General features: G+C 45.8%; 1 protein-coding gene across 1 annotated transcript in view; it reads left to right on the forward strand.

Annotated features, from left to right (window-relative positions):
* The window catches only part of LOC139263756 (solute carrier family 22 member 23-like), a 103620-nt gene that overhangs the window by 59924 nt on the left and 20463 nt on the right, over positions 1-23233 (forward strand). Inside the window, exons 5-7 of the mRNA XM_070879804.1 lie at positions 3519-3646; positions 3815-3917; positions 10742-10968. Of these exons, the coding sequence (XP_070735905.1) occupies positions 3519-3646; positions 3815-3917; positions 10742-10968 (458 nt within the window). The remainder of the gene's footprint in view (positions 1-3518; positions 3647-3814; positions 3918-10741; positions 10969-23233) is intronic.

Raw genomic sequence — 23233 nt, forward strand, 5'->3', positions numbered from 1 at the left:
GCAGTGGTTTTCTATATTTTCTATGTGTGGGAGACCTCCTTTTAAATAATTGATACACTTCTGGGGACCACTGGCCTCTGTCTGAGGTTGAGCAACATCGGTGTTGTGTTTGACACCGAAATGAGCTTCTGACCACATATCCTCTCCGTCACTAAGACCGCCTACTTTCGTCCTCCTCTTCCTCGTCCTCATCCTCGTCGTATCGAGGATGACTTACTTCCACTCCAAAAAGGGATGAGTTCACAGGTGTTTCAATAAAGGACCTGACATTGCAACAGTGACTGCAATCCAAAAAGTACTTCATTGGCTGTAAAGCGCTTTGAGACGTCCTGCGGTCATGAAAGGTCATGAAAGCCGAATGGCCTACTCCTGCACCTATTTTCTATGTTTCTATGTTTCTATAAATGTTTCAAAGAAGAGCAGGGGAGTTATCCCCAGTGTCCTGGCCAATATTTATCCCTCAATCAACATAACAAAAAAACATTATCTGGTTATTATCACATTGCTGTTTGTGGGAGCTTGCTGTGCGCAAATTGGCTGCCGCGTTCCTACATTACAGCAAGTGACTACACTTACAAAGTACTTCATTGGCTGTAAAGCATTTTGAGATGTCCGGTGGTCGTGAAAGGTGCTAGTCTTTGCCAAAGAGTTGAAAATAAACCTAACCACTTGGTGTAATATCACTATGATCCTGTTGACATGCAGCACCCCATAGGTTAATTACTCAAAACAGTGAGCACAGGGTAATGGGTGAACGGGACTTGGTGCGAGTTCGAATACAGGCAGCAGAGTTTTGGATGAGCTTAAGTTTACAGAGGAAATGAAAGGAAGATTGACATTTATATAGCGCCTTTCACGACCACCGGATGTTTCAAAGCACTTCACAGCCAATGAAGTACTTTTTGGCACGTAGTCACTGTTGTAATGTGGGAAATGCGGCAGTCAATTTGCGCACAGCAAGCTCCCACAAACAGCAATGTGGTAATGACCAGATAATCTACTTTAATGATGTTGATTGTGGGATAAATATTGGCCAGGACACCAGGGATAACTCCCCTGCTCTTCTTCGAAATAGTGCCATGGGATCTTTTACACCCACCTGAGAGAGCAGACGGGGCCTTGGTTTAACATCTCATCCTAAAGACAGCACCTACAACAGTGCAGCACTCCCTCAGCACTGCACTGGAGTGTCAGCCTAGGTTTAGGTGCTCAAGTGTCTGAAGTGGGACTTGAACCCACAACCTTCTGACTCAGCGGCGCGTGTCCTACCCACTGAGCCGCAGGATGGGAGGCCGGCCAGGAGAGCGTTCGAATAGTCAAGTCTTTCTGTCCTCTTCTCTTGAAGGCAGCCATGGTGAGGATGGTACTGTAGCCGGGGACCCCCATTTCCAAGTGTCTGTCTGGGTCTAGATGGTTAATGTTGGCAGCTCATCACCGACAAGCCACAATGACCACCGTTTCCAACAGTGTTGTTGGATACTGATTAACAGTGGAGCCCCTGATATTTCCTGGCCTTGTTGCCGGGGGACAGAGGCTGCTGGTCATGGCACGACAGCATGACTGCTCTATAGCTTGTGCCAAATCATAGAATCCTTTAGCCTGGTGGGTACAAATCCAGCTTTTGAGTGCATAAAGAAAGGCTAGTGAAACCTTGAGCTCCCCCAGTTATGGTCAGGAAGAGAGATGAATGAATGTGAATCTAGGACCCCGATTTTGCCTCTGCGCGCAGCTGCTGGGGAGTGGCAAGTTCGAATCCCGGCAGTGGGTGAGACCCAGAGAAATTTTAACTCCTGGAATTTATTTCAGTGACGGAGTTGAGTCTCCCACCTGAACTCGGCAGAAACTTAACTGGACCAGCAACACAAACCCTGTCAAGAGCAGGTCAAGGGCTGGGTATTCTGCAGCAAGTGTCTCACCCCATGACTCCCCAAAGCCTCTTCACCATCTACAAGGCACAAGTCAGGAAAGAAAGAAAGGCTTGGCTTTATACAGCGCCTTTTACGACCGTCGGATGTCTCAAAGCACTTTACAGCCAACAAAGTACTTTTTGGTGTGTAGTCCCTGTTGTAATGTGGGAAACGCGGCAGCAAATTTGCACACCGCAAACTCCCACAAACAGCAACGTGATAATGACCAGATAATCTTTTTTTGTTCCGTTGATTGAGGGATAAATATTCGCCAGGACACCGAGGATAACTCCCCTGCTCTTCTTCGAAATAGCTCCATGGGATCTTTTACATGCACCTGAGAGAGCAGATGGGACCTCGGTTTAATGTCTCTTCCAAAAGATGGTACCTCTGACAGTGCAGTGCTCCCTCAGCACTGCAGTCGAGTATCAGCCTAGATTTTTTGCACTCAAGTCCCTGGAGTGAACTTGAGCACAAGAAGAATGGAGTAAAAGGAGTGTGATGGAATATTCTCCACTTGCCTGGATGAGTGTAGCTCCAACAACACTCGAGAAGCTCAACACCATCCAGGGCAAAGCAGCCCGCTTGATTGGCATCCCATCCACCACCTTCAACATTCACTTCCTCCACCACCAGTGCACTGTGGCTGCAGTGTGTACCATCTACAAGATGCACTGCAGCAACTCACCAAGGCTTGTTCGGCAGCATCTCCCAAACCTGCAACATCTACCACCTAGAAGGACAAGGGCAGCATACGCAAGGGCACACCATCACCTCCCAAGTTCCCCTCCAAGTCACACACCACTCTGACTTGGAAATATATCGGCCGTTCCTTCATCGTTGCTGGGTCACAATCCTGGAACTCCCTCCCTAACAGCACTGTGGGAGCACCTTCATCACACGGACTGCAGCGGTTCAAGAAGACGGCTCACCACTACCTTCTCGAGGGCAATTAGGAATGGGCAATAAATACTGCCCTTACCAGCAACGCCCACATCCCATGAATTAATTCTTTTTAAGTTATTATCCGACTGACTGGTGAAGGTGAGATTATGGATGATAGAAGGCTGCTGCCGGGGACCCATGGGAAAGGTCGCCCACGGGAATGGTCACCAGTCCCAAGGTTAATGGGGAGGGATTGTTCGGGCAGGCATTGCGGTCTGGGAAGGTGCAGAAGCCCAGGGCAGGGGAGGACCAAGGTTTCATCGTGCGGAGTTTAAGAGCTTCTCATGGCCCCACAAGCAAACCATTTAAAAAAAAAAAACAACTTTGCATTCCAGAGTCTCTGCTGGCCCCGATCCCATTTGCCATCAGGTTGCTCTGCCACTGGTTGAGACTCGTGCAGCTACAATCATGTTGGAGTTCTATTTGCATCAAAGGACTACAACCTTTGTATAGTTATGAGGCCCTCGCCGAGAATCTGTATCTATATTTTTTTAAAAGCCGTAATAATTGTCTTCAAATTCGATCCTCGAAGCTTCTGGTAATGCCCGGCTGTTAGTTAACTAACCGATGTATAGAAACTTTTGAACCTTGCACCTTTGGAATTTAGAGAGTGTCTTTTATTGTATTTACACTTGTAATTACCTTGATGCGCTTTTTTTTCCGCAGTGTTTTCCCAGAATCGCTCAGATGGCTACTGGCCACAAACCAGCTTCAAGCTGCCAAAGAACTATTTCTGGAATTTGCACACAATAATAGAATCGAGCTGGTAGATGATGTCAAAGACTTTCTTCCAGGTAAGATGATTGCGACGTAACCTACTGTTGTACAACAATGCCAGAAATGTGCTCTAATAGGTTAATGAGACCAAGTTGCTCAATGAGGAAAGTTCCATTTCCAAGTGGCCTCTCCAGCGAAGCAGTGCGGCTGAAATAATCATTTACATTTTTTTTCTCTCTCTTTAGAACTCGATAAAGAGCCAACAATAAAGCCCAAAAAAACATTCATCATCAAACTGCTATATACGAGGATCTTGTGGAAGCACATCTTAGTACTCTGTGTGAATTCGTAAGTCCCAGTCTCCTAAAGCAATACTGACAAATGTTTACCATTTGTATTTTGCAAGCTTGGTGGGCTGATGGTTTGAAAACCAATTAACTTTTTTCTTTCTCTCTCATTTTCTTCTCCTGACCACTTCTCCCAGCAGCTGGACTCCTTGCTGGCATCGTGCCCAAGTGGTCATTGTTGATGCATAATCCTTAGTGATGAGTGTTGGCAGGCTGTACAGTCATTGACAACTTCATGGCTGTACAGGGTATTGGTGAGGCCGCACCCAGAGAACTGCGTACAGTTTTGGTCTCCTTATTTAAGAAGGGATATTACTTGCGTTGGAGGCAGTTCAGAGAAGATTCACTAGGTTGATTCCTGAAACCAAAGGTACAGCAAGTGATCAAGAAAGCCAATGGAATCTTGGCCTTTATTTCAAAGGGGATGGAGTATAAAAGCAGGGAACTCTTGCTACAGTCATACAGGGTATTGGTGAGGCCACACCAGAAATACTGCTTGCAGTTTTGGTCTCCGTATTTAAGAAAGGATATATTTGCTTTGGAGGCAGTTCAGAGAAGATTCACTAGGTTGATTCCTGAGATGAGGGGGTTGACTTATGAAGAAAGGTTGAACAGGTTGTGCCTGTATGCATTGGAGTTTAGAAGAATGAGAGGTGATCTTATTGAAACATATAAGATAATGAGGGGCCTCGACAAGGTAGATGCAGTGAGGATGTTTCCACTCATGGGGGATTCTAGAACTAGGGGGCATAGTTTCAGAATAAGGGGTTGCCCATTTAAAACTGAGATGAGGAGGAATTTCTTCTCTCTGGGTTGTAAATCTATGGAATTCTCTGCCCCAGAGAGCTGTGGAGGCTTGATCATTGAATATATTTAAAGTGGGGATACAGATTTTTGAACGATAAGGGAGTAAAGGGTTATGAGGAGTGGGCAAGGAAGTGGAGTTGAGCCCATAATCAGATCAGTCATGATCTTATTAAATGGCGGAGCAGGCTCGAGGGGCCAAATGGCCTACTCCTGCTCCTATTTCTTATGTTCTTGTGGCTGTGTCTGATCATGTCTTCACCTGACACAAATATTTGCAGCAGGGATTACTGGAGCGAAATCCGAAGCAAAAATATTTATTGCCCCCACTCCCTTATGCTGGGTGCTGCTGGCCAATGGTCCCCCTAATTTTGTTTTGGGTGTGCGGCCTCTTTAAGGGGCTGTGCAGAATGTAACAGGGCCCATTCGCAGGTTAATATAACGGGGGCCCATTCACAGGTTACTATAACGGGGGCCCATTCACAGGTTACTATAACGGGGGCCCATTCACAGGTTAATATAACGGGGGCCCATTCACAGGTTAATATAACGGGGGCCCATTCACAGGTTAATATAACGGGGGCCCATTCGCAGGTTACTATAACGGGGGCCCATTCACAGGTTACTAATAACGGGGGCCCATTCACAGGTTACTATAACTGGGCCCATTCGCAGGTTAATATAACGGGGCCCATTCACAGGTTAATATAACGGGGCCCATTCACAGGTTAATATAACGGGGCTCATTCACAGGTTAATATAACGGGGCCCATTCACAGGTTACTATAACGGGGGCCTATTCGCAGGTTACTATAACTGGGCCCATTCGCAGGTTACTATAACTGGGCCCATTCGCAGGTTACTATAACGGGGCCCATTCGCAGGTTACTATAACTGGGCCCATTCACAGGTTACTATAACGGGGGCCCATTCGCAGGTTACTATAACGGGGCCCATTCGCAGGTTACTATAACGGGGGCCCATTCGCAGGTTACTATAACGGGGCCCATTCGCAGGTTACTATAACGGGGGCCCATTCGCAGGTTACTATAACGGGGCCCATTCGCAGGTTAATATAACGGGGGCCCATTCACAGGTTAATATAACGGGGGCCCATTCACAGGTTACTATAACGGGGCCCATTCACAGGTTACTATAACGGGGCCCATTCACAGGTTACTATAACGGGGCCCATTCACAGGTTACTATAACGGGGCCCATTCACAGGTTACTATAACGGGGCCCATTCACAGGTTACTATAACGGGGCCCATTCACAGGTTACTATAACGGGGCCCATCCACAGGTTACTATAACGGGGCCCATTCACAGGTTACTATAACTGGGCCCATTCAAAGGTTAATATAATGGGGGCCCATTCAAAGGTTAATATAACGGGGGCCCATTCACAGGTTAATATAACGGGGGCCCATTGAAAGGTTAATATAATGGGGGCCCATTCACAGGTTACTATAACTGGGCCCATTCGCAGGTTACTATAACGGGGCCCATTCACAGGTTACTATAACGGGGCCCATTCACAGGTTACTATAACTGGGCCCATTCACAGGTTACTATAACTGGGCCCATTCGCAGGTTACTATAACGGGGGCCCATTCAAAGGTTAATATAATTGGGGCCCATTCACAGGTTACTATAACGGGGGCCCATTCAAAGGTTAATATAATGGGGGCCCATTCACAGGTTACTATAACGGGGGCCCATTCAAAGGTTAATATAACGGGGGCCCATTCAAAGGTTAATATAACGGGGGCCCATTCACAGGTTACTATAACACTAGAAACGCCAGTCCCGGGCTGTGCGGGACCAGCAGAGAGCTATGTGGCCACAGAGCTAATGGGGAACGTTGGTGCTGACCCAGTTGTCGCAGCCTGGCTATGGCCCTCATTGAGACCAGCTACTTCCGCACAGAGCTCGGATCAAACATCGGGTTTTCCCGATCTTTATGCCTCAGCGTTTAGTCGTTGGGTTCGCTAAGCTGTCGCATGATGTACATTAAAATGGAGCTGATTTTAACCCTGCTCGCTCAGCGGAAACCTGGTGGGTGGAAAGTTAAAATTGCCCTGGTTCTTACCTGTCCAAAAGCCGCCATGATCGCAGCATCTGCAATTTTAACCTGCTCTCCTGAGGACATGTGCTCACAGCCAACAGGGTCCTTCTTTACACACGCATGTCACGGCCCAATCACATCATTGAGACCCGACTGTAATTTTAACTCTGGGCCCAAATAGGGAATCCACTTGGAGTTACAATGGGGCCCATTTGTTTCAGAAGTTTGCTTTGCATTTTGGTTATAGGAGGTCAAAGGTGAAAGGTTGTGAATGGGAGGGGGATGTTCGTGGTGAGCCACAGGGAAGTTGCGGTCGTGCTTGCTGATCTGGCAAAGGCTGATGAGACTAAAGTTGAGGGGCCATGTCACTGTTGGGAGGAGTGAAAGTGGAGGTGCAGGAAAAGGTCACGGATACCAAAAAAAATGGTGGGAAGATACCTCATCCAAGTAATTGTGGGAGTGTATGGCTTGTAATCGATATTTCTGGAAAACCCATGGTTAGAGATGGAGATGGGGGCGAGAGAGCGAGTCAGAGAGCGAAAAGTCCAGGAAGGACGAGGAGGAGTCAGAAATTGGCCATGTCAAAGTGGGGAATGGGAAGTGATGTATAGGAACCTTGCAGGTCAGTCTGAAAGCAGGAAGCAGCATAACCATTGATGAAATGGAGGAGATCACCAAGGAGTGGGCCTAAGTCGGACCGGAACAAGGTCCAAAGGTCTGCCCTGTTTATTATCAGTAATAAGATCGTAACTGTATGTGTAAAGAATACATTTATAGTTTACCTACAGATAACAAACAGAGGAAACCATCCCCAGTCAGTGCGCCATATATCCTATAAAAGGGCCATATAGCTGGGACCCACCTTTGCGTGAGATCCCTGTGTGTGAACTCATTGTCCACACTAAGAAGTCTGTAAAGTTCAAAGATAATGGGTGCCATCTGCCAGATACGAAGCTGCACCTTTTAAAACTATTTTGACAATGTCTCTTTATCAAAAAAAAACTAGCTGAATCACTTGTGTAAAACCTTTGGTGCTCTAATCTGGGTACTATTTGCCAGATATTGCTGTTTAAAGAGCAAGGGGTCCCACCAGGCTTCTTGCCTCTTTTTAAAAAAAAAATCACCTTTGCAAAGAAAAACTACCACCATCCGAATAATGTTCTTGTTTTTGTCCATATTTTTGTTTAACCAACATGTGCTGGTAGCATTTGATGAAGTAGCTTGGCAAAGTTACTAAACCTAACAATTTGACTGAGCTGAATCAACAGTGTCAGCTGTGGCTCAGTGGGTAGCACTCTCGCCTCAGACTCCGAAGGTGTTGTGGATTCAAGTCCCACTCCAGAGACTTGTATCTCAGTTGGCACATATATCTCAGTTGACACTCCAGTGCAGTGCTAAGGGAGTGCTGCACTGTCGGAGGTGTCGTCTTTCGGATGAGACGTTAAACCGAGGCCCCGTCTGCTCTCTCAGGTGGATGTAAAAGATCCCATGGCACTATTTTGAAGAAGAGCAGGAGAGTTATCCCCGGTGTATCTGGCCAATATTTATCCCTCAATCAACATAACAAAAAAAAACAGATTATCTGCTCATTATCACATTGCTGTTTATGGGAGTTTGTTTGTGCGCAAATTGGCTGCCGCGTTTCCTACATTACAACAGTGACTACACTCCAAATAGTACTTCATTGACTGTAAAACACTTTGAGACATCCGGTGGTCGTGAAAGGCGCTATATAAATGCAAGTCTTTCTTCATTCTTCTTTCTCCAGCCAAGGTGGTGCTATAGTTGAAGTACCGTGCGATTAAGGACTGATCTAACTACAGATGTTAGTTCAGTTCCCTGATTGTGTCAAAACTCATTCCAGCCTATCGGGTTCATCCTGCTGCCACATTCAAAATGCTTGGCATACATTCAAGAGGGAGTTAGGTGTGGCCCTTACGGCTAAAGGGATCAAGGGGTGTGGAGAGAAAGCAGGAAAGGGGTACTGAGGTGAATGATCAGCCATGATCTTATTGAATGGTGGTGCAGGCTCAAAGGGCCCAATCGCCTATTCCTGCACCTATTTTCTATGTTTCTATTTAAATGATGGTTACAAACCGCCTGAGATTGGCTCTTTAGTATAAGATGTCCTTTAAAGTCATTAATTAGATTACAGGCTGATAATTCATTCTCTGGGGTTAAACATCTTCTTTGATCCAGACAATGGGATCAAATGTCCTTTTAACTTTACTTCCTGGCTGTGAAATCATTTTCTAATTTTATACTGTCGCGAGTAATATAATAGTAATATTGTATAGCCACCGTGATAACCTCTCTTGATCAATTGTTGGACTGGTTTTAAAATGAATTTTGTTTCATCGGTAAGTTTAAAACAAAATAATAGATCATAGATAGGCTGTAATTTAATTTGGGAGATCTAAGGACATGCAGAAAGCACTCGAGCCGTACTCTTGTGGTTTAAGACTGTAACAAAAATGGATTTAATCGCCCCGATTTTAACCTCCCCCAGCCCCCAGTCCCAAGCGTTAACGGGAAGCCCAAAGCAGCCAAATTTCTCCCCCATTTTGTCTTCATATCTGCCAGAAGAATGAACAGGAGACTGTTTGGATTGATATATGTGCTTAACCCTTGCAAACTGTCACCGGGTACCATTTAGTGCCTCCCTTTATTGCTTGCTTCTGTAAGCAATTTTATTTGTAAATAATCTGATTTAGTAGATTAGGCTGTTAAGAAAAGTGCATTATGCAGCTGATACCATCTTCTGATAGTGATTGTGTGATGTACTGCAACACTATATGCTTCCCAATAACAATTTTACCATAAAAGACTCCGGAGGGCTAGAAATTTGTCTTGGGCAAAGCCGGCAGTATCGGATTGACTGTCCATTATACACAGTGCCTGATAGTCAGTTCCACACGTCTAGCTTGTTAATCTTGAGGCAAGCTATTCGCTTTCACTGTCTACTCTATAAAATTGTAGGGTTCGAATCATGAAAAACACGGGTTCCCCTATGTAAACTACAGCATGCCGAGAACACCAATAAAGTGACTGAAGAGAAGGGTTGATTCATAATATCCTCTGAACCTCTCTCTCTCAAAGCCTTTTACTTGCTGCCAACCACTCAGAATTCTATGTGAATATCATATGTGTGGCTCTGTGGGTAGCACTCTCGCCTCTGAGTCAGACGTTTGTGGGTTCAAGTCCCACTCCAGGGACTTGAGCACAAAAAAAAATCTAGGCTGACACTCCCAGTGCAGTGCTGAGGGAGCGCTGCACTGTCGGAGGTGCCGTCTTTCAGATGAGACGTTAAACCGAGGCCTCGTCTGCTCTCTCAGGTGGACGTAAAAGATCCCACGGCACTATTTCAAAGAGCAATAGTTATCCCCGGTGTCAATGTTTATCCCTCAATCAACGTCAATAAAACAGATTATCTGGTCATTATCACATTGTTGTTTTTGGGAGCTTGCTGTGCGCAAATTGGCGTTTCCCACATTACAACAGTGACTACACTTCAAAAGTAATTCATTGGCTGTCCGATGGTTGTGAAAGGTGCTATATAAACCCAAGTCTTTTTAACTGTTCCAGATGGGCGCTTAATTCACAGAACCTTTATTTTTCCTCGCGGGTTTTTCTCTCTCAATTTTCCATCTAGTACCCGGGTAAGCTGGCACATATGCTAACGACAGCCCTGGATAACTTCCACCAAGTGCCCATTGTCCATGTGTCTACACCCATTTGACGGTGGTGTGGGGAAACGGAGGCCAGTGATTGTTACTCGTGCCAATGTGGGGTTTATTTCATGTTGCTGTAACTGGCTATTGTTAATACTCCATTTGAAAAGGTATTGGGAGTTCTGTTTGCTGCCCAGATTTGTCAGAGCTCTAGAAATTGGTAATTTGTAAACGGGTTGTGTTTTTTTTCCCCCCTGTTGACTCTTGATATATTTTGCAGCCTTACAGGATTTGGGATCCATAACTGTTTTGCAAAGAGTCTGATGGAATACGAAGTGAACAGCCTGAGCAATTTCTACACCCACTACTATATCATGGAAGTGATCGGCATTCTGTCCTGCGCCATCATGTGCGTTCTTGTCGGACTTATGGGCCGAAGAGGAACTCTGCTGCTCTTCACCATCCTCACTGCACTGGCTTCCCTCCTTCAGTTGGGCCTCATAAGCTGTAAGTTCTGCTTTTGCTTGTTCTCCCCCCGCCCCCCCAATCCCCCACTTCTAGGGTTGTCAACTCTGATTGGACATGGTCCTGGAGGTGTTGTCACATGACCGCTTTCCTCCAACCGTCGCGCCCCTTACACTCCTGGCATTGGTCAGCCGACATGTCCATCTTCACGGTATCCCGTCTTCCTGTACCAATTGGAAAGCGAATAGACTCTTCGCTACCCGATTGGATGATTCCCGACTGTCGGTCAAACAACCTTCCCCCCCCCCCACCCATGTCCATTCTTTTTAATAACTGGTAAACAAAAGCGTTCAAAGAAAATATTTTAAAAACACATATTTTTTTTTAAATGTGTTTTCCGCCATTTTATGATGTTTCTCCTGGATTGCTTGCGGCAGTATCCTGGAGATTGGTCTTTAATTCCTGGAGACTTGAGGGCAATCCTGGAGGGTTGGCAACCCTACCCACTTCACCTCTGGGTTTTTTTGCGGGGGTGGGCGGGATGGAAGTTGAAGGTTATATTCCACTCGGGAATAACATTATTCCAAGTGGCGCATGAAGTGGTTCACTGGAGAGTTTTAAATGGAAAGGGAGGGGCAGAGTGATGATGTACATCATTTTTATGAAGATCCAACTCCCAGATAAGCAATTAAAAAAAAACTATAATCTACCTCAGAAAATAATTCAACTCGAAGGGCCATAATTTGCTGCTGCAAGTCATCCAACGGCATCTGTATGTTCAGGTTTTTACATTATTTTTTTTGCGTGACAAGTTGCTGGATGTGTGAGCTGATAACATTGCAGTGAGGTAATCGGGGCATCTGGGATCTGAGTGAGCAGGGAAAGCAACTGGGTGTCTCCTCAACCAATCAGATTGAAGAGTTGTGAACTTAACAGCGTAAGGTCCGAGAAGGAAGTGTAAGTTAGTGCGGGTGAATTCAATGCCAAATGAGTGCACAAAGAGAAAGCGAGGGGAAAAGAAAGATTCGATTAAGAGAGAGAAAAAAAGGGACAGGATTTTTTAAAATATTAATTTTTATATTTTAACTATTTTAAATCTCCAACAGCAATTAAAACCCGAAGGAATGAGACTCCTCACTTGTAATAACAACAACTTGTATTTATATAGCACCCTTAACATAGTAAAATGTCCCAAGGCGCTTCGCAGACGTGTTAAAGGACAAAACAAATAAATTTGACACCGAGCCACATAAGAAGAAATTACAGCAGATGACCAAAAGCTTGGTCAAAGAGAGAGGTTTTAAGGAGCGTACTAAAGGAGGAAAGGGAGGTGGAGAGGTTTAGGGAGGGAGGTCCAGAGTTTGGGGCCCAAGCAGCTGAAGGCACCGCCACCGATGGTTGAGCGATCATAATCAGGGATGCTCGAGGGCAGAATTTGAGGAGCGCAAGGGGGTTTGTGGGGCTAAAGGAGATTACAGAGGTAGGGAGGGGCGAGGCCATAGAGGGATTTGTAACAAGGCTGAGAATTTTGAAAAGTGCCAGAGAAGTTGACTGGCAGTAATTAACACTTATCACATTGCTAAAGGAGTACTTGCACTTGAAATGACTTGACATAACTTTCTGTGTTGAGGTTAGTTTGTATTCCACGGAGAGAAGTCCTGTGGGAAGGAGGATGGAAGGAGGACAGTAGGAGTATGTTTGAGTTTGTGTGTATGTATTGGCACATACGGCGGAGCCTGGTCTCCAGTCGTCTTGGATCCCCTTGCCACTGGACCAAGACTTGCTCCGTCAGGCCCGTGTGGTGGCTGGTGTGCAACGGCCACCCCACGTTAAAAGAATTCACGCACAAGTTTAAAATGAGTTCATCAGTCACCTGAGTATTCATTTTTAGTGTGGAAGCAAGTCATCCTCGACCCCGAGGGACTGCCTATGATGATGATGAGCTACTGAACAAATACAGCAACCTCAACATTCATTACAGTTCAATGGTGAGTCAGACAGCGAGAGGCCTTTTTCGGAAAGCTAATGGTGGAGTGTCACCACACGGACAGCAACTTTACGACATTTGACCTCCCATCTGCCTCTGCGAACACCATTAGCCTCACCGTTATTTTTACAAGTATTTTGTTTCTAAGTATTAATATACATTGAGCTGTATTGTTATTTGGCCCTAAATTGCACAAGGCCCTTGCTTTGTTTGGAAATTACGTCCACTTGGTTTCCTTTGTTCCTGTAATGTATTTGCTTCATGGGTTCTTTGCTTAAGAATTCATATCAACACATTGTTCTATTAAGAACTAGTTGGTTTATTAGCAACGGTTTAACAATCACACGACACATTACCAGTTCATCCACTAGGCTCACAACTGCATACCTCATCGCGGATGATCTAGACCCAACTGACTGGGGTTTTATTGAGTCTTGTGAACATCACGAGACTGGCTAAGCCACTCTCAATGCAACAGCTCTGCAAACCTGTGAACATACTCACAACCGTCAGATCCAAAATATTTTTCTTTTGACTGATTGTCCGTAGTATTACACACAATTCCATAACTCGATAATCTTGCTGCCTTCACATTATACATCTTTTGGGAGCCTTTATTACAGGATCCCATCCATCCATAATTCTACGGGTTTGGCCAGTCTCTGATCACCACCTTGGCGGTTTAATGAAAATGTCTCGAACCTCTTGTTTCTAAAGTCTCCTATTTTGTACTTAAATATCAATCCTTGGATGAAAGTCACCACACCACAGCGACTTCACTTCAGCAACTGCCCAGTCAAATACGCAAACGGAAATACTGGCAGATGATTTCGAGGACAGTTAAATTGTACTTTGTGCATACACGAGAGAATATCGTCCGTGCTGTCCAAAAAACCATCCCATGTTGTAACTTGCAGTTGGACCGACCTGTTCTTCAGGTGTTTATGCAAATAATTTAGCTGGAAAAAGTTATTTCCAATCTTCCTGGATGTTTCTGTTGGCCAACAGAGATTTTGTGGGTTCTGTGTGTTTTTGTTTGTCAGGTACTAGTAGACATGCCAACATAATGCAAATGTGACGTGAAGTGCAGTCACAAAGAAAAATTCATGGTCTTCAGTTCAAGCATGATGCATAAATAATTTTGTGCATGCAAACATCATTTAAAGGGATCGCATCTCCATTTGAAAAAAAAAGGTAGCAGACTTTTATTTTGTTTTTCTGTTTACAGATCGTTCAGTAATGTGAAGCCTATCCTGTGCATACTACACCATTCTAGTGAAAATTACATGAAGCTCTTTCCCTCCCCGCCCCCCCTCCAAACCACAATATTGATTTCTCCAGCATGAAGACAGTATCCCTTCCAACAGTTAACTGTACCATGTATCGGCAGGTTAAAGAACTATTGTCCTCCAGACTTAAAATGATCTCAATGGCACAGTGGTGCTTTTGATGATGCAAAGATACAATCTACTTTTAATTCAAAGTCGCTCAATTCAAATGACCTGATCATTCAATTTTTTGGCCATTAACTTCCTGCTTTCAGCGCCTTTAATGTGGTAAAAACGTCCCAAGGTGCTTCACAGGAATGTTATAAGACAAATATTTGACACCAAGTCACTTAAGGAGAATTTATGGCAGGTGACCAAAAAGCTAGGTCAAAGAGGTAGGTTTTAAGGAGCGTCTTGAAGGACGTAGAGAGGTTTAGGGAGGGAATTCCAGAGCTTTGGGGCTAGGCAACAGAAGGCACGGCCACCAATGTTTCCTATGTTATTTATATTGCTAGATTATTCCATTTTTTATGCAACTTGGAATTATTCAGAATAGACTGCATGGCATCACTGATTACTATCGCTACTAAAAATGTTTTGGTTTATCGAAAGTTTTTTAAAAATTCCCATAACCTCCCACTTCCTCCCCTCCTCTGCTTTATCGAGTGCAGTTCCACATGGAATAGTCAACCTTCAGTGTTTCACCCAACTGGTAATTCTCCATGCATGTGTGTATGGGTCTCAATAGGAGGAATTTGACTGGGACATCAAAGAGGAGCCCTGATCTCATTGAAACATACAACATTCTTACAAGGCTCAACAGGGTAGATGCAGGGAGGATGTTTCCTCTGGCTGAGGAGTCTAGAACCAGGGACCCTGGGTCACAATCTCAATAAAGTACGAGAGGAAGCTTGCAGGGAACATTAAAATGGACTGCAAAAGCTTCTATAGATATGTAAGGAGAAAAAGGTTAGTAAAGACAAACGTAGGTCCCCTGCAGTCAGACTCGGGGGAAGTCATAACTGGGAACAAAGAAATGGCAGACCAATTGAACAAGTACTTTGGTTCGGTATTCACTAAGGAGGACACAAACCGCCTTCCGGATATAAAAGGGGTCAGAGGGTCTAGTGAGAAGGAGGAACTGAGGGAAGTCCTTATTAGTCGGGAAATTGTGTTGAGGAAATTGAAGGCAGATAAATCCCCAGGGCCTGATGGTCTGCATCCCAGAGTATTTAAGGAGGTGGCCTTGGAAATAACGGATGCATTGACAGTCATTTTCCAACATTCCATAGACTCTGGATCAGTTCCTATGGAGTGGAGGATAGCCAATGAACCCTATTTTTTAAAAAAGGAGGGAGAGAGAAAACAGGGAATTATAGACCGGTCAGCCTGACATCGGTAGTGGGTAAAATGATGGAATCAATTATTAAGGATGTCATAGCAGCACATTTGGAAAGAGGTGACATGATAGGTCCAAGTCAGCATGGATTTGTGAAAGGGAAATCATGCTTGACAAATCTTCTGGACTTTTTTGAGGATGTTTCCAGTAGAGTGGACAAGGGAGAACCAGTTGATGTGGTGTATTTGGACTTTCAGAAGGCTTTCGACAAGGTCCCACACAAGAGACTAATGTGCAAAGTTAAAGCACATGGGATTGGGGGTAGTGTGTTGACGTGGATTGAGAACTGGTTGGCAGACAGGAAGCAAAGAGTAGCAGTAAATGGTTACTTTTCAGAGTGGCAGGCAGTGACTAGTGGGGTACCGCAAGGTTCTGTGCTGGGGCCCCAGCTGTTTACATTGTACATTAATGATTTAGACGAGGGGATTAAATGTAGTATCTCCAAATTTGCGGATGACACTAAGTTGGGTGGCATTGTGAGCTACGAGGAGGATGCTATGAGGCTGCAGAGTGACTTGGATAGGCTAGGTGAGTAGGCAAATGCATGGCAGATGAAGTATAATGTGGATAAATGTGAGGTTATCCACTTTGGTTGTAAAAACAGAGAGACAGACTATTATCTGAATGGTGACAGACTAGGAAAAGGGGAGGTGCAACGAGACCTGGGTGTCATGGTACATCAGTCATTGAAGGTTGGCATGCAGGTACAACAGGCGGTTAAGAAAGCAAATGGCATGTTGGCCTTCATAGCGAGGGGATTTGAGTACGGGGCAGGGAGGGAGGTGTTACTACAGTTGTACAGGGCCTTGGTGAGGCCACACCTGGAGTATTGTGTACAGTTTTGGTCTCCTAACTTGAGGAAGGACATTCTTGCTATTGAGGGAGTGCAGCGAAGGTTCATCAGACTGATTTCTGGGATGGCGGCACTGACATATCAAGAAAGACTGGATCAACTGGGCTTGTATTCACTGGAATTCAGAAGAATGAGAGGGGATCTCATAGAAACGTTTAAAATTCTGATGGGTTTAGACAGGTTAGATGCAGGAAGAATGTTCCCAATGTTGGGAAAGTCCAGAACCAGGGGTCACAGTCTAAGGATAAGGGGTAAGCCATTTAGGACTGAGATGAGGTGAAACTTCTTCACCCAGAGAGTGGTGAACCTGTGGAATTCTCTACCACAGGAAGTTGTTGAGGTCAATTCACTAAATATATTCAAAAAGGAGTTGGATGTAGTCCTTACTACTAGCGGGGGATCAAGGGGTATGGCAAGAAAGCAGGAATTGGGTACTGAAGTTGCATGTTCAGCCATGAACTCATTGAATGGCGGTGCAGGCTCGAAGGGTGGAATGGCCTACTCCTGCACCTATTTTCTATGTTTCTATCCAATCTCCTCTCAACCTTCTCTGCTCCAAGGAGAACAACCCCAGCTTCTCCAGTCTATCCACGTAACTGAAGTCCCTCAACCCTGGAACCATTCTTGTAAATCTTTTCTGCATCCTCTCTAAAGCCTTCACATCCTTCCTAAAGTGCGGAATCCGGATTTGGACACAATACTCCAGTTGAGGCTGAACCAGTGTTTTATAAAGGTTCATCATAACTTCCTTGCTTTGATACTCTATGCCTCTATTCATGAAGCCAGGATCCCGTAAGCTTTTTTAACCGCTTTCTCAACCTGCCCTGCCACCTTCAACGATTTGTGCACTTGTATCATCAGGTCTCTCTGTTCATGCACCCCCTTTAAATTGTACCCTTTATCTTAGCTCTCCTCATTCTTCCTACCAAAATGTATCACTTCGCACTTTTCTGCATTGAATTTCATCTGCTACGTTGTCCGCCCATTTCACCAGCTTTCTATGTCCTCTTGAAGTCTATCACTATCCTCCTCACTGTTCACTATACTTCCAAGTTTTGTGTCATCTGCAAATTTTGAAATAGTGCCCTGTACACCCAAGTCTAAATCATTAATATATATCAAGAAAAGCAGTGGTCCTCGTACCGACCCCTGGGGAACATCACTGTATATCTTCCTCCAGTCCGATAAACAACCGTTCACCAGTACTCTCTGCTTCCTGTCACTTTGCCAATTTTGTATCCGTGCTGCCACTGTCCCTTTTATTCCATGTGTTGTGTATCTGTAAAGCATGCACTCCCATGTTCCGCCACCAGGGCGCGCATCCCCTGAAGTCCCAAGGGATCCCAGCATCCCTTGGGAGCACTGTATATAAGCCGGCCCCTAAGGCCGGTTCCTCACTCTGGAGTGTCTTATTAAAGACTGAGGTCACTGTTACTTTAACCTCCCTGTGTGCAGCCTCATGTGTGTTAGGAACACACTACCATGGGCTTCAACTTTGCTGGAAAGCCTATTATGTGGCACTTTATCAAACGCCTTTTGGAAGTCCATGTACACAACGTCAACCGCATTGCCCTCATCAACCCTCTCTGCAACCTCATCCAAAAACTCAATCAAGTTAATTAAACATGATTTGCCTTTAATAAATCCGTGCTGGTTTTCCTTAATTAATCCACACTTGTCCTAGTGACTGTTAATTTTGATCTCCAAACTGCCATACAAATGCATGTTGGAGCCTCATCCTGCTGAGAAGCCGTCTCTCGCCATGTCTAATAGTAGACAGGAACGCAGTAGCCAGCCACTGTGGCCTTTGACGTACATGTGACCAATTACCTTTGGTATCACAGTTCCTTTTGTTTTCTGTTTGCAAGCAGGACATGGGCAGTTTATTTGTCCATGCCCAATGGACCAGAGCTCCCTCTGATCATAGCAACATAATTGCTTTACGAATCACTCGTCTCGTCACAAGCTCGACCCTGCATAGCTAACCCTTTGCCAGTTTCTGCCCAGAAGACTAAGGACCAACTACAATATAGAGCTAATCAACAAACCTGGCATTTCTACATGTTCTTCTCCTTGGTCTGGCCTGCTCTCGCTCGGCCTTGCTCCAGCAGTCAGGCCTTCTATCCTGGTCTTTGAATTCAGATTTGGGGAGCCTGTGTGCCCACATGGCCATTTGTTAAATCCAGTTACCCATGTCTCACTATATTGCTGGTCTAGAAAAACAAATGAAACAAGGGATATGGAGATCGGGCAGGAAAGTGGAGTTGAGGTCGAAGATCAGCCCTGATCTTATTGAATGGCGGAGCAGGCTCGAGGGGCCGTATGGCCTACTCCTAATTCTTGTGGTCTTAGCACAGGCTCCTGGAACATGAATTTCAAAAGACCAACGTACAAGAACCTTTTTCCAGATTTGCTCCACACTGGTATGGCGGAGGGGTGGTGTGTGCTGGGCCAAACAGATCACCGCTGCACTTTATTGCTCCAACATCTTTTATGTGGAATGTTCAAGGTATATGAGCTTTCGACGACCTATCCGCTGCATAACTTTGATTTCCAACTCTCTAACATCGCCCATCTCTGCCCTTACCTCAGCTTATCTGCTGCTGAAGCCCTCATCCATGCCTTTGTTACCTCTAGACTTGATCATTCGAAAGCACTCCTGGCTGGCTTCCCACGTAATCTAGAGGTGATCCAAAACTCAGCTGACCGTATCCTAACTCGCACCAAGTCCCACTCCCCCATCACCCCTGTGCTCACCGACTTACATTGGCTCTCGGTTAAGCAACGCCTCGATGTCAAAATTCTCATCCTTATTTTCAAATCCCTCCATAGCCTCGCCCCTCCCTATCTCCAGCCCCATAACCCCCAGAGATGTCTGCGCTCCTCCAATTCTGCCCTCTTGAGCATCCCTGATTATAATCGGTGAACCGTTGGTGGCCGTGCATTCTGTTGCCTAGGCCCCAAGTTCTGGAACTCCCTGCCTGAACCTCTCCGCCTCTCTACCTCTCTCTCCTCCTTCAAGACATTCCTTAAAACCTACCTCTTTGACCAAGCTTTTGGTCACCTGCGCGAATTTCCACTTATGCAGCTTGGTGTCAAATTGTTTATCTCATAATACTCCTGTGAAGCACCTTGGGACGTTAAAGGCGCTATATAAATACAAGTTGTTGTTGTTGTTGTATGTGTGTCCTGTACAAAGGCATTCTTGCCTCCAGTGCACTTTACACCTGCTTTTGTGCGGCAATCATTATACAGAAATTCCGAATCAAAGGTGGTAGGCTGCACAAAACGCACGGCGATTTCACACTGAGCCGCACTTGTGTTTGGACCCAATAACAGTGTGAGCTGCTGAGGTGAAACTCCTGCTGTAGATCTTGGTGAAAGGGATGTTTGTTGTCAAATGGTGGCAGCTCCGTTGATTTGTTTCCGTGCCAGCTTTACACAGAGCAGTATTAGCACAATCTGTTGCAAAGAAAATAGGTGAGCCAGGGGCTTCCGAAAACACAGGAAAGGTAATGATATCATCATTGTGCCCGGAGACATTGGTTTACATGAAGAAAGCGCTTTTGGAAATGCAGAACAATCACTCCGCTGACTCTTTCCTCCGTCAAAAGCCATTATGCAATCATTGGAACAGGTTTTTCCAGTGGCTTGACCCTGAAACTCTTAGACAACTATGGTGGCTAATTTGCTTGAACAGGGAGTTTGGGCTTCTGAATGTACAGGATTTTGGGTGTCACCAAAGGAAGGCTGTGACATTATCCCTTCGTTTATTGGCCACTCATTCGGTGCGCATTATCCCCAAGGAGGATAATGTTGAGTGTCTCTCCTAAGCAAAAGGAATTCAGCAAAAAAAAATTACTTCTGTGAAATAATTTCAATGCAAAAAAAAAATAAGCTTATTTAAACAGCAAAGAAAGAAAGACTTGCATTTATATAGCGCTTTTCACGGCCACCGGATATTCCAAAGCGCTTTACAGCCAATGAAGTACTTTTTTGGAGTGTAGTCACTGTTGTAATGTACAAAGCGTGGCAGCCAATTTGCAAGCACAGCAAGCTCCCAAAAACAGCAATGTGATGATGACCAGATAATCTGTTTTTGAGATGTTGGTTGAGGGATAAATATGACATAGGATATACAGCACAGGAACAGGCCATTCGGCCCAACCAGTCCATGCCGGCGTTTATGCTCCACTCGAGCCTCCTCCCGTCTTTCCTCATCTAAATCGATCAGCGTAACCCTCTATTCCCCTCTTCCTCATGCTTGTCTAGCCTCCCCTTAAATGCATCGTGACTATTCGCTTCAACCCCTCCCTGTGGTAGTGAGTTCCACATTCTCGCCTCTCTAGGTAAAGAAGTTTCTCCTGAATTCCCCATTTGATTTCTTGGTGGCGATCTTATGTTGATGGCCTCTAGTTATGCTCTTCCCCACAAGTGGAAACACTGCGCTGGATTTTAGCTTTCTCCGTTTTTGGGCGCAAACGTAAGCGATATGTGAAAATTAGCGCTCCGTTAACGTTGCCGATTAATTGCCTAACTTTGGGCATTTGGGGTCTGCCGCAGGGTCGCGGCGCAAAGGGAGGCGTTGCACTGTTATTCGCAGCGTAAAAACGGGATCTTTGGCAACTTTAGTGCGGGACTGGGAGTGCTCCAAGGGGAGGGGAACAAACTTTTTTTTTTAAAACATTGCCAACACCCTTACCTTACAAATCACTGCAGAAATATTTTAAAAATAAAAACTTTAACTTGGCTTTTGTTTCCCGTTTTTCCAACTTGGCTCTGCCGGCAGGCAGGGCTGGACCGCTGTGTTCTCCCTGGCGGTCGTCACGGCGCGGTGTACGGGTCGGGTGAGTCCCGAAACCCGGACAGTAACACAACGCGAGTCGTTACACTCTGGCGCAGCTCTCCCCGGCAATGCTTCTAAGCGCCGGCCCAAAAGCCGAGCCGAGGATCGCGACCGGGCGAAAAACAGCTGAGTGCCTCACCTTTTGCCGCGGAGGGTCAAAACACGGCGAAAAACCGGTCGCAAACGACCCGAAAATCCAGCCAATAAGTGTCCACTTTATCAAAACCTTTCATCCTTTTAAATTCCTCTATTAGGTCAGCTCTCAGCCTTCACCTTCCAGCCTGTTCATCCTTTCCCGATGGGTATAACCTCACAGTTCTAGTATCATCCTTGTAAATCTTTTTTGCACTCTCTCTCCAGTGCCTCTAAATCACTTTTAGCCAGGACACCGGGGATAAACTCCCCTGCTCTTCTTCAGAATAGTGTCATCAAAACCCTCCTGCAGTACTTGAGTGAGTTGGCAGAACTTCACCGCAAACAGTTTATAAACACAGAAGGCTAAACAACTGTAGATGCTGGAAATTGGAAACAAAAACTGAAAATGGGGAAGACACTGAGAGAGCAGACAGGGCCTCGGTTTAACGTCCCGTCCCAAAGCCCCTCAGTACTGCACTGGAGTGCCAGCCTAAAGTTTTGTGCTTGGGTCTCTGGAGTGAAGCAGATCCGTCAGTGTTTGTGGAGAGAACAGTGAAGTTTGGTTAACTCGCCTGTTCCCTCCACACGCACTGACTGACCTGCCGAGTGTCTTCCCCATTTTCAGTTTTTGTTTCCAATTTCCAGCATCTACAGTTGTTTAGCCTTCTGTGTTTATAAACTGTTTGCGGTGAAGTTCTGCCAACTCACTCAAGTACTGCAGGAGGGTTTTGATACAAAGTTAGATCATTACAGTTGCTTCTCTCATGCCGGGGATTCCTGCTAATTCCCAAATGTGCCGGCTGGGTGGATTTCCTGAATCTTGCTATAATGAGTTCAGCATTGAAACGCTATGTAGTGTTCGTCGAGGGATAATCTGTAATCGTCCAAAAGCCTTAATAGCCATTCATTTGAAAGAGTCTAACTTTTCTCTTTCTTTCCCCATATCATTTGGTTCATGCACAAAATTAGGACCAAATCCGTGCAAAAACCTGTCCTCCATGCAGAAAATACCTTCTAATGAGACTAATGTGCACCATTTCCTTCATTGCGCAAAGTTAAAGGCCTTGATTTTAACCCTCTGCCAGCGGAAAAGGTCAGGCAAGGGTTTCAAATCTTGAAAATCGCAAACCCACCATGGTCCCGGCCACCATAACATTAACGCCGGCGATTCAGGCCATCAATGAGGCTCCCACTAAAGGCAGGCGGGGCCTCCCTGCATGCACGATCACGGCCCGCTGACACCATCGCGCTGCGTCCTAATATTCACGCCAAGCCAGGGAGAGTCCTGTACGTGTCTACAGCCCGGTGGCAGAACCACGGCGGGAAAGGCCCAGGTCAGTTTAAGACATTTCCTTTTTCTTGAACTCATTGTGGACCAGGACGAGCCGGAGTGCTTGCCCCGGGCCCCGCAAGGAGACCTTCGGCCCTCCTCTGCCCCATGCGAGCAAAACTCCAGCCTCTACACCCCCCCTCACCCCCCAATATTGGGAGGGAATTCCCAGCCCCACCTTCCGTTCCCCTCCTCCCCCACTCCCCACGATGGCCTATCCACCACTGCCCAGGAACCCTTCCTCCCTGTCTGCCGTGGACCGTTCCCATGGATACCTGGCTGCGGCAGAATTCCCGCCCTCGCCCGCCCGCCCGCCCGCCAAGTAATGTAGCTGTTCGGGTGTGGAGCAGGACTTCGGAGACTTTTATATAAATGAGGCCCTGCTGTTAAAATGGGCAGGAGCTCCGCCTGCTTTATTCCCCGAACCTCCCCACCTGTAAAACTCAAGGTCGAAAGGACTGTGTTTGTAGCCACCTGACATGCTGTTTG

The sequence above is a fragment of the Pristiophorus japonicus genome, chromosome 5, assembly GCF_044704955.1.
Source record: "Pristiophorus japonicus isolate sPriJap1 chromosome 5, sPriJap1.hap1, whole genome shotgun sequence".
NCBI lineage: Eukaryota > Metazoa > Chordata > Chondrichthyes > Pristiophoridae > Pristiophorus > Pristiophorus japonicus.